The 12,699-nt window shown below is 34.6% G+C and overlaps 1 protein-coding gene across 2 annotated transcripts in view; it reads right to left on the bottom strand.

The window, feature by feature from the left end:
- Positions 1-12,699, bottom strand: part of FMN1 (formin 1) — a 209,218-nt gene that overhangs the window by 91,090 nt on the left and 105,429 nt on the right. For both annotated transcript variants that reach the window (XM_074824482.1, XM_074824483.1), the window contains 2 exons: positions 9,913-10,703; positions 5,053-5,203 (listed from right to left, as the gene is read on the bottom strand). In XM_074824482.1, the coding sequence (XP_074680583.1) occupies positions 5,053-5,203; positions 9,913-10,703 (942 nt within the window). The remainder of the gene's footprint in view (positions 1-5,052; positions 5,204-9,912; positions 10,704-12,699) is intronic.

The following is a 12,699-nucleotide window of genomic DNA, read 5'->3' as shown; positions in this document are numbered from 1 at the left end:
TATCTACAAAACAGTATAAAACCTTTATTTAAAAGATTGCATATATGCAGATAAGATAAATGCACAAGAATAAGGGTTTCCTAAATTATTTCAGAGTATGAGAGTTGGAAAAAAAGAAAGATTCTTCCAAAGCTGCTAAATTTTCCAAAGGAGTGTATGATCGAAGAAGCATGAGCAAGCCACACACTTTGCAGAGCTTCTAAAGCCAGATAAGCATAACCATAACAAACTTCAAGAATATGTAAGTGTACCAGAAAGGTACATCTGACCTTCATTTAAACTATATTATTTTTACATTGTATCACTATCAAATGAATGTATTATATTTTTCCAAAACAAGTTATTATATGCCTAAAAATAAATAAAAACACTCTCTACGCAGTCTTTATTGCTGCTGGAAGGTTCTTAACTTCCCCTCCTTCTTTTTCATACATACTTGTTAGAATACCTTGGGTTTTTAATAACTGCATTTAAAATTCTAATAATTTCATCCTCATGTCAGGACAATAGCCTCTAGAAACTAGTGTAACTCAATTAATAAGCCATTTTCTGGCAGGCATGAAAGCAATGAATTTGGGAATCATGAAAGTGCTTCCACTTTGGAAAAATGGATAGCCAGCTGTTTCCATCCATAGGACAATGGACAGACAGTAGACTTTATGCCTTTGAATTGAGTAACAGAATCATGATGTTGGAAAGGCACTCAAAATGTCATCCAAAGCATTTCTGCCCTTCAAGACAGTATCAACTGTATGTGCATCATTCTAAACAAATTTTCTCTCCCAATACAGAAACACAATTTCCCTAGCCAAGATTGTTTTGCATTCCTTTGGTATCCTCACTCTCAGAAAGCTTTTCATAATCTTTCTTTCCAGCAGCTGCATGCACTTGATGACACTTACTGTGTCCCAATCAACCTTCTCTTTTCTAGACTAAACAATAATAATAATTCAATTCTTCTCTCAGAGACTACTTTTACACTTTTCATCATTCTGACTCTTCTTGACTCTTTACAGTTAGCAAACATTTTTAATGAAGGGCTGTAGCACCTAAATCTAGATGCAGTTCTTAAATGAGACATGGCCGAGCAGATTATCTGGCAAGCAGTACTTCCACTGATCTATCAGAGTTTTGTTTTCCCTTTTTAGTATCACCACGATTTGACAATTCATGTTCCTCTTGTAAACTGCTATAATCCCAAGAACTCTTCTGCTTAACTATTCTCTAGTCACTTAGCCAATTGTACTCCATCTTATTTTTAGGTAGCTGAATATCCTCAACTTTATTAACCTAGTGGTTAACTGTATTAGCTGTGTGCTTATCCCTATCTTTCAGAGCATATCTCTCATACATGAAAGTTTTCTACATTTGAAGTCTCTTGCAATGAGGTAGTGGCTGCAGAGTTAATACTCCATTATCCAGGTCATAAGTGAAAATACCGAGGTAACCAGACACAGCATAGACGCCCACAGAATCCTTACTGTACTCTCCTATTTTGACACTGAGTATATGTATGAGTATAAATATATACTATGTTATAAATATTTATTTTGTAAATCATATATTATATTGGTTATAAATATTTATTTTGTAAATCATATATTATATTGTAAGTATATTATACATATAGGAGTATAAATATGAATATAAATATATACTCAGAATTTTCCCTTCTGAGCATAACTTGCCAAATGGTATTGGAAAACAGACCATCCATTCCATTAATGTAGGGCAGAATTTAGATATTTGTGGCTGAAAATGGCAGATGTCTATCAGCTGTAAGCAACAAAAGTACAGCATACAGTGAATATTTTAATCTGTGTTGCCATAAGGTGTCTACTATGTGGACAAATGGGTAAGAATAGAACAAAGCGAGATTTCTATAGGTTTAATGTGATGCCTTCCACAGAAGCATTTCACAGACTAAGCATACAGATTATTCTGACTGGTTTCACAAAAATAATAATTCTGATAATAAATTGAATAATGTTATTTTATTTGGAACTGCAAGAGAAATGTAAATAGATGGTAAAGAAGTCAACAGGCCACTAATTGTTAAAATATCCTTGTTTTTATAAAGAAAACCCAGTTGAATTCCCCTCTAATTTGAAAGATAGAATCTTACTGCCAATTGCATAAGGAACTTGACTGTGAAGCACTGATGTAATTCTAATTTAGGGAGAAAAGTATTAAGTAATCATGTTTTAATAAGCAATGCTGCACCACCTATTGGTCCATCATTTCTCTAAATAAATTTAGTATAAAATGGTATGAAATAGGCCACAGTTTGTGCAGAGGAGAAGAGATTTCATGCAGTGAATAGGTCAGCACTAACATGTATCATTAAATAAACTAGCTTACCTATTCCAAACACAAACTACTACTCCAGAGTCTATTGCTGTACCTGCATCTTGCTCTGGAAGACTTTTTTATAAACGTGAGAAAGGAATTTACAAAGAAATATAAAATAACACAGCATCAGCTAAAAATTATAATATATGATGAACCTCATGAGATTTGTATGTCTTAATGTCTGTAGAAAGCATCTTTAACCAGACTATATAATTCCATAGAGCATTGACACTTGTAGCATTCTTAGGACCAGACAAGCACAAATTTCTGTACTGAAGCAAAGGAAATGATTTATGTTAAAACTCTAGTAGATAGATACAATTGTTAGAAGAAAGGCAAGAAAAGTTGAGAGCTGAGAAAAACCATGAGAAAGCACAAATGAAGCCAGCAGGACTGATAGTATGACATTAATCTACAGGAGCTTTCTGTTACTATATACTAATAAACCCTCTGTAACTAAATAAAATGCCTCTCTACTACTGTATCACTTGCAGCCCACCAGGACTGACCCATTGGAGCCAGCCTGCAGATATCCAGGCTTTCAGAGAGACAAAAGAAAACATAGGACCATCTAAGAGGACCAACTGTCGGTAAAAATATTCAGCTGCTACTAGGAGTCATATAACAAACAAAGGTGGAAACACAGGATATACAATAAGGAAATGCTTCTATACTCAATTAAATTCAAATTCCATCTGAATTCTAAAAGCTGATTTATTTTTAATTTTTAAATTGACCAAACGACAGGAAGTTTAATATTGTTGACCATGAGTTTCTGAAATTTCCACAGAAAGCTTTACAATTCCCATGGTTTGTAACACCATGATCATAATCCCATGAGTTTCACCAAACTAAAGACATAGTGATAGATATAACTTAATTTATCTCTTAGGGAATTTATTTTTGTATTTTCACACAGTACTCTAAAGGAACTCTTTTCATTTCATTAATTTCAGTAAATACATCCCTAGTCTTAATAAGTTTACATTTAATTAAAAAACCACAATAATTCAAACAATGACATAAATAGATAACTTTGTAAGAAAATGCATTGGTTTCTCCCAAGAAATAGTACTTACTATTATACCGTTATTTCCTATATTGTATAAAATAACTATTATCCAATTTGATTTTGGAAAAAGTTAAGAGAGATCATTAAAAAATTGTGCTGCTGTAGCAAATAAGTTAGTTTACGAAGCAGCAAGGAAAATGAATAATGCAATTTCATCCTCCAGAATACAGGCCTAATTCTCTACCTGGTTTGCTGTCATACAACTGGAGAAATAGGTATATTCACTTAATTGCTGAGATTTTGAAATACAAAGGTAATTATTTGTATTATTTCTTATTTCTCCATTATTATTTATTTCTCCATTAAAGTTACATTGGTTACATTCTTCTTCAAAGTTCTTTAGAAACCTGTATTTCCTATTAAATAATTCTTTCTGAATGAGGTAAATTAATGAAACGTTAAAATGAATTTTAGAAAGAGGGCATCAGAAATGTGAACTAATGGGATTTACAGATACAGCTGAGTACTACACGCCATATGCACTTGGAAGCATTTGTCAAGTAAAATATGTCAAAATATTTTTCACAGAGATGTTCATATCCAACTTCAATCTAACATCTGAATGACTGTAGCAATTAATTTCTTTAGGGTGTATTTACAAATGCCAGCATGCCCCCATCCTGGCCCCATTTTTCATTTTTTAACTGTTGCATCACATGTGTTTGAGTTTTATAAATTCTATAGCCTTATTTACACTTCTCTAACTATTGCGCTAAGCATAATACAGAAAGTTTATGATCCAAGATGTTTTGAAAGATCTGATTGCACTGATGTGTATCTATGTATGAATATCTCACATTATATGTATTATAAAATTGAAAAAGGCAGATAGCATAGCTTACATACAAAGTGCCCTCTTGTGGTTCCAAGCAGGTAAACTCCAAACAGATTTATGATATAGTATACATTTAAATAGGTTTCTAATATATAACCACATTGTTTTAGGAAAACAGTATCGATTATTATTCAGCCTGGAATTTTTCCTGCAGCAAATACTACTAATGCCATTTCCTTGTCCTATCTGCACATAGTAATTGCAAGTACAAGCTCTCTCTGTAATGGGTCATGTCTGAGGATGACAATATCTGCGCTATGGTAATGACATAGCTACTGGATAAACTTTTGGTCATTAAAGACATGACTGTCCTGTCCCTTTCTGACACAGCTCTTTAGCTACACTAGAAAAAAAGTTTTTTGATATTCCTTATTCCAAAGGTCTAACAGTCCTATCTTGTTTTATTTTTCCAAGAAAATTAATCTCAATGGAAGAGAGGTTTGCCAGAGTAACTTAATGACAGCCTTTAATTATAAATCAGTTCAAGGGCAGACATGGCCTGAAACAGTGGCACTTTGAGATCGGACTTTTCATTCATTTCTCCTGTACAACATTTTTTTCTATCTCACAGGGATGTGGAACTTCCATTTTCAAAGGCAAGAAATCTTCCAAGTTAAATAATAACCCTGCATTCTTAAGCATAAGTGGACTCAGCAATCCTCCTATTTTACTTTAAAATAAGATTTAAAAACTCATCTATTATCTGTTCATTCAAGAATAAATAAAAAGGAGGTTTTCTTAAAATTTAAAAATAGTGACACAAAAAAAGCAAATACAAAGAAACAATTAATACCTTTTTGGCCTTGGTTTTTTTTTCGTAAGTCTCTGATAACGGTTTTCTTTTTTCCTGAGTGGTGTCTTTGGAGAATAAATATTCAAACTCAGTAGTATCAAGTATATCAGGTTCTTCTAGTGATTCCCATAATGTTGGCATAGCATTTTTCCTATAAAGGGAAAGGTAATAATAAAATTTCCAATAAACATTTATGAAAAACCATAATAGATCTATCCATAAGAGATGAAAATCCATAACAGATTTAAAACTCAAACATGCACTGTTTTTATACAAACAGCACTCCTTCCCTATACCTTGCTCTTATGAGTCAAAATGTTTTGCAGAAGGCTGTACCAAAAAGTTTAGCAAGTTAGTATCCATCACTGCTAGACTGTCAAAATGCATTATTTGTATTGTACAGTTTTTTGTACAACAACCAAATATTACAACTGCAGCTTGTGCAAATACATCTCAAGAGACTTCTGCCACTTCAACTAGGATTAGGAGTATTTCAACAACAGCTTTTTTGAGACATTCCCAATAATCTATTTAGATCTATAAAAGTAAACAATATCAACAAATAGTGAACAAACTTTATTAAGGTAAATTTTAAGAGCATTTGAGGTCATTTGTATAGGACTTGATTCACTTCATGTTAGCTGCAGGTGTTGTACGTTCATATTTATCCTTGTTGCAGTTCTGAGAAACTAGAGTAAATATGTAGCCTATATTTTGGGAGAATAATCAGTATTCTGCTCCATTCAACCAACTGTAAATTTTAAATGTGGATTATCTTTCCTTCCTTTTTTGCCTTCCAAGACCAGATTTAGGAACACTTTGGAATTGTTTACACAATCCTTTAATTTTATCTGGATTTGGGGAAAATACTATGTAGTGCTCCAAACACAGCACTTCAATTCTGAATGAACTTTGTTTCAAAATTTCAGTGCTTCAGGAAAATAATGGGACAAAACTTCTAAGTACTCTTCTTGTCTGTTAATCAGTAGAAGGTGGGCCCACTTCTTCCAGCAGATGTCACTAAAAGGCAGTGAAATGATTTGCAATAAAAAGTGATGAAAACCCCTATAAAATACAAATGGCTGATGTCACTAAACATACTTTTATTAGATGTAATATACAACAAAATGCAATACCTACCAATTTAAGGGGAATCAAAATGAATTAATTTTTCTTCAAATTTAGGATTTTTTCTACTTAATACTCAGCTGTACATTTACTATAATAAATGTTTAAGGAACTCTAATTTTTCCATTCGCATCTGCTGATGCAGCATATTCTGTGTCACAGGACATGCTTACAGCTCCACAGCTTCACTCTCCCTGAATTTAGCCATCGTGTCAGTCACACTGAAGAATGAAGGATTCTTTCTGTCTCTGCACAAGAACTTTGAAGTCCTGGATAGCTGCTGATCTGAGCAGCAGACCCTTGAGGGAGTTTCCAGTTCTAGTGCAGATCATGAAAATGCTGGACCATTACATCTGGTGACCAGCAGTTGACCAGAAAGCTATGACTTACACCTTATCTTGCATTCAGCAAGAGTTTGATGAACCAGCAATATTTCAGAACAAACATTTTGATCTCAGTGGATCAATAGGAAGAATTAAAATAAGGTTTATTTATGGACCAACTACTTATCCACTATGAAACAATTTTTCACTAGTAATTTTGGGAAAGTAAAACCAAAATGCTCAAACTTCCTGCTCCAAAATACTTCAATGCCTTTAATTCTGAATCATTGAAAGAATACAACTGACACTTCATTAACTGTTTTGTCCTGTCAAACATTTTATATAAAATATTAACACCTTGAATGCTTTATTATACCAGAATAATGATTATTTCTCATTAAAATAAATTCATTCAAAAAGCTGTAAACTAAATTAAAACTCATATTTAAATACATTTAAATGCAGATATTTAACAGTGTTTAAAGATAATCCTAAAAATAATAAAAAATATTAATAATCTTAAATATTTTGTAATATTTAAATATTTTATAGTGAAATGTTATAATACAATAAGTAATCTATAATAAATAATCTGTAATATAATTCATGATCTATAAGAGTATATAATACAGTATGTAATGCAGTGTGTGCATATATAGTATAGCATATATAATATTATATAAGTCATATATAATATATGTAATTTATTAAAATGTTTAAAATAAACTTAGTATCTTTGTAACTACACTTATGCTAAAATAATTTTGAACACAGATGATAACGATTTGAATTTTAAGACCTGAATAATCATGTAATTTCTTTACTTGCATAACACAGGACCTGAATTTTATTTCACGATACCAGTAACTCCTTGTTAAACCAGAAATAGTCTGTGTCGCTTAAGCATCCCGCAAAAATTTGTTTTGAGCCAACCCTCTTAATGGAGTTCTATGTTACATTAATAAACACCTGAAGCAAAGTTAGAATCGGTCAAAATCCAAAGGAGGCCGCTGAGCAGCACTGAACCCACGTACCACTCTGACAGTAAGGTAAGCATGCTGGCCCACAAAGTGTAAATAGGAATACTTCTTTTCCCCTGCCAGCTGAATAAATGGATAGTGTGAACAACAGTTGTGGGATCATTTCAAAATGACTGTCCAAAAATATATTTATGCCTCTTCACCAAATCATCCCCTTAAAAACAAATAAATGAAACAATATGTTTCCTAGTAACTTTAGATTTGCTACAACAGTATATACTATTAGACTGCTTTCATAGAATCACAGAATGGTTTGGGTCGGAAGGAACCTTTAAAGATCACCTAGTCATGCCCCCCGCCACAGGCAGAGACATCTTTCATTAGATCAGGTGGCTCAAAATCCCATCCAAACTGACCCTGAAGACTCCCAATGATGAGGCATCCACAGCTTCTCTGGGCAGCCTGTTCCAGTGTTTCACCAACCTTGCCGCAAAAAATTTTTTCCTTATATGCAATCTAAATCTACTTTTTTTCAGTTTAAAACCATTGCCACTTGTTTTATCACTACAGGCCTCAGGAAAAGGTCTTTCTCCATCTTTCTGATAAGCCCCCTTTATATTTTGAAAGGCCACAATAAGGTCCCCCTGAACCTCCTCTTCTCCAGGCTGAACAACGCCAACTCTCTCAGCCTTTCTTCACACCAGAGGTGCTCCAGCCCTCTGATCATTTCCACAGTCTCCTCTCAATCCACTCTTAACAGGTCCATGTCTTTCTTGTACTGGGGGAAGTACTCCAGGTGGGGTCTCACGAGAGTGGAGTAGAGGGGGAGAATCACTTCCCTCGACCTGCTGGTTACACTTCTTTTGATGCAGCCCAGGATGCAGTTGGCCTTGTGGGCTTCAAGCTCACACTGCCAGCTCATGTCCAATTTTTCATCTACCAGCACCCCCAAGTTCTTCTCTACGGGGCTGCTCTCAATCTATTCATCCCCTAGGTCGTATTGATATTGGGGATCGGCCCAACTCAGGTGCAGGACCTTGCACTTGGACTTGTTGAAGTTCATGAGGCTTGCATGGGCCCACTCCTCAAGCCTGTCAAGATCCCTCTGGATGGCATCTCTTCCCTCTAAGTGTATCTAGTGTTTTATACCAGCAGTAAATTACCTCGATCCCAGCACTAAAGCACCTTGATTACTGGGTTCAGTTTTGGGCCCCTCACTACAAAAAGGACATTGAATTACTTGAGCGTGTCCAAAGAAGGGCAATGAAGCTGGTGAAGGGTCTGAAGCACAGGTCTTATGAGGAGCAGCTGAGGGAACTGGGGTTGTTTAGTCTGGAGAAGAGGAGGCTGAGGGGAGACCTCATCACCCTCTACAGCTACCTGAAAGGAGGTTGCTGAGAGACAGGGATGAGTCTCTTGAACCAAGTAACAAGCGATAGGACAAGAGGGAATGGCCTCAAGTTATGCCAGGGAAGGTTTTGACTGGATATTAGGAAACATTTCTTTACAGAACGGGTTGTTGGGGGTTGGAATGGGCTGCCCAGGGAGGTGGTGGAGTCCCCATCCCTGGAGGTGTTTAAGAGTAGGGTTGACATAGCGCTGAGGGATATGGTGTAGTGGAGAACAGTCAGTGTTAGGTTAATGGTTGGACTGGATGATCTTCATGGTCTTTTCCAACCTAGATGATTCTGTGATTCTGTAAATCACAATAAGACTGGTAATTTTTTTACTTTTCATATTTATTTTTTTTAAACTATAGAGGTCTCTATCACTACTGAGATCCCTCCATAATGGAGGGATTCATGCTACAGGTTCCTGAGTTGCATATATTTATACATATGCTTTACTCTTCCTGCTCTGACAGAATTATACACAGAGGTTAGGTTCCAGCTTAACTGTTTCTAGAACTGGAATAATAGAGGATGACACAACATAGTGCTCTGAAGATGGTATCACTGGTATCACTGGAAAGCAAAAATGAAACTCTTAAGTTCTCACCTGACCAATCTTTAACATTTCAATTCTGATTTTAATTAGGATTAAAAAAAAAATATTTTCTAATCTCTTGGCTACCTTTCTTCTCTTTAGTGCTAAGTATAGGAAACACCCTGTCACTACAGTTATCCATGGAGTACTTGGATTTTTGGGGAAAAAGAAGACAAAATTTCTTCTGCTTTAATGTACATGATTTTCATTTATAATGCATATAATTTTAATTTATATTTAATATTTTAAAATAATTTCTTATTATCTATTTTTAGACTTCTAGAACTGATTCCATTTTTTTCTTAAAACATGTAAATTCCATGCCTCTACACTGATTTTTTTATACATTCCTAGACATTTTGTTATTAAGTCTTAAATAGTATACATACCCTTGTATCACGGCCTATAAATAGAAACTCTAAGTCCAAATAAACGTATTTTACCTGCTACCTTGTAATTGTATCCGTGTCCAATACAAAGGCTTCATGGGACGGCTAGGTTCAATGGCAGGTTTTCGAGGACCTTGGTTTGAAGATAAAGTGCTATTAAAAAAGAACCCAGGCCCAGGAGGTGGAGGGGGTGGGGGTAACCCAGATCCAGGCAGTGGAGGAGGAACAGGAGGTCCCAACCCTGGAAGCGGTGGTGGTGGCGGTGGTGGTGGTGCTTGAAAATTCCTACAGCTTTCAGAAAGTGGAGGTGGCAGTGGTGGACCAGATCCAAACTGAGATGTCAGTGAAGTCGGTCCCATTGGCAAAGGTGGTGGTGGAGGAACTAAACTTGGTAGTGAAGAATCAGGAAGGGGAGGAGGAGGAGGTGGTGGTGGTGGTGGTGGTGGAGGAGGAGGAGGAGGCAGCATTTGTTTTGGTTGACAAGATAAGACACTTTCTGGAGAGTGTACATTGTAATTGTCCTTATTGTCACTTTGGGCAGAAATACTATGTGACAGAGAAGAAATATTAAGCTTTTTGGGTACTATTTGGTTATTTTTCACAACTCTGTTTTCTTCTTCACTGGGCTTTATGAAAGTTTCTCTGTCAGTCTGTATACATACATTTCGGTATGTCTTTGGTGGGTTATCATCTTCAGTAGAAACACCAATATCCTTTGCTTTTTCATTTCTTCTGTTTAATTTATTATCGAGTTCATTCTTCAGGCGTGCAATGGTTTCCTCAAGCTGAGCAGTTGATACAGCATGTTCTCCACGAATATGGAATACCCTGAGTTCAAACTGAGACTGCAGAACAAAACCAAAAAAAAACCCCTTAGTGCAAATATTTTTTAAAGTGTTTATTTTGTAGTAATTAAAAATCTTCACATTTAGACTATGTTCTTATTTTAAGCAAAGACAGAAATACTTCACTTTCCCAGTCTAAATGGCTTTATTTCAAGCTATTACATAATTGGACAATTACTAATCTTTAAAGAAAAATAAGCAGTGTGTGTTTCAACAAAATGTATTTTATGAGTAAATATCCAGAATATCAATTTAGCAAATTCTAACTTTAACCTTATCTTTAAGCAGACTTGCTGGTTTTCACTGAGGTAGAAGGAAATAACAATCTTTCAAGAATATATGCAAGTAAGGAAGAAAAAAATACACTTTTCTTACCATATATCAGAAAAATACAAAACATTTGACACATAAATATCTCCTTTAAATAATCCAATCCAGTACTACTATTCCAGATGATTAAATCCCTACAAACTATTCTCTGTTATGCCATGATACTATCAGGCAGCTGACTGGTGTTATGTTACTTCTCTGCAAGGCAATGACTCCTGAAAAGCATTTTCCAGGGTTCTTTCAGGATCTCTGCACAAAGGGAAGCCAATGTTTCAACAGACGCAGCTAATGAGCTGTGATTTTCCCAAATTCCTGCAGGCACAGCAATTTTCACTTAAAAAATTCCCACACTGTGCTGGTCAGAAGTGGCAACATAGCACTCCGTATTTATCATTCCAACTTGAGTATTAGGTCAGAGCTAGTAGTTTACAGCATTAATTAATACGCATCCAAGTCATGCGTGTGTAGCTTAGTATGGCAAATACAGTAGTGTAATATACTGTAATTTTATGCCATATGAAGCTTGAATAGATATTCAAACAATATATGTTATTTCTTACAGCAGTATGATCAGCTTGTGTTCTAATCAATTTGCTAAGATGAAGTCCAAAGTAAACAATATGAAAATATTGGATACAAAATGCTCCTTTTCTTAACTGGCAAGTGTAAACGTGGGAAATCAAGTTTAAAGTCTTGCAAAGATAATGAAACAGAGATTTGTACTGGAAACAACACAATTTCTGTTAGGTTTATAGAAGAATTAGGACTAGTACGTACAATAAAAGGAACATTTTTTGCTTGGCTTTTTTTCTTTTCCTACTGTTGCTCTATCAAAGTTTGTTGTTGCTCAGCTTAATTATTAGTTCAGTTCAACTGTCACAAGATTTTCTGCCATTTGAATTGCTCCAGAGCAATCACCTTTCCTTTTAAACTCAGCATACTGATCCATAAATGAGGTAATGAAATCAGTTTGCCTTAGGGAATTCAGCCATTTTGTTTATCATAGTCTTTTTCCCCAACTGGGCATCAAAAACTCCCTGATAGAACAATTTACTTTGATTGTTAAAGATTTTCCCAGCAGTAAATCCAAAGTCACCTTAAAAACACACTGTAAAACAAGCACAGTATTTAACAAAACTACTTATTACATTCAACTGGGCATGAAAGCAACCGTGTTAGTATTATATACCTTTTCAATTACAGATCTTCAGTCTTTATTTTATAATATATAATTAGTGCTTTAAACTCAAAATTATATTTGAGGTGATAGTTTCATGTTTTGTCTTGCTTTTTACTCTTCCACATTTTCAAAATTATTTTCTGTTAATACATATAATAAAATTAACATAAACAAGAATTAAAGCTAAAATTACTAAACACAAAAATGAAAACCAAACTTAACAAAAATGAGACTTTGGGAATCTGTGTTGAACATATCAACGGAAAACATCGGTCTTATCCAACTGACTGTAGTATAAAAGAGCAATAAGCAATAAAACAAGTTTTTATTTTAATTGCTTTGCTTCTTAAGATCAAGTAATATTGAAATCTTTTTAGTTTATGTAACTATGATAGTATTTTCAACAACATTTTCAAGAATATGTATACTAATATGTACTGGTTTTATAAATATACATTAAAAATACATACACATTCTTAACAAATG

The sequence above is a fragment of the Strix aluco genome, chromosome 4 (genome assembly GCF_031877795.1).
Source record: "Strix aluco isolate bStrAlu1 chromosome 4, bStrAlu1.hap1, whole genome shotgun sequence".
Taxonomy (NCBI): Eukaryota; Metazoa; Chordata; class Aves; order Strigiformes; family Strigidae; genus Strix; species Strix aluco.
Note: the sequence above shows the minus strand (reverse complement) of the source record. Positions and strands in the feature narration are given on the sequence as shown.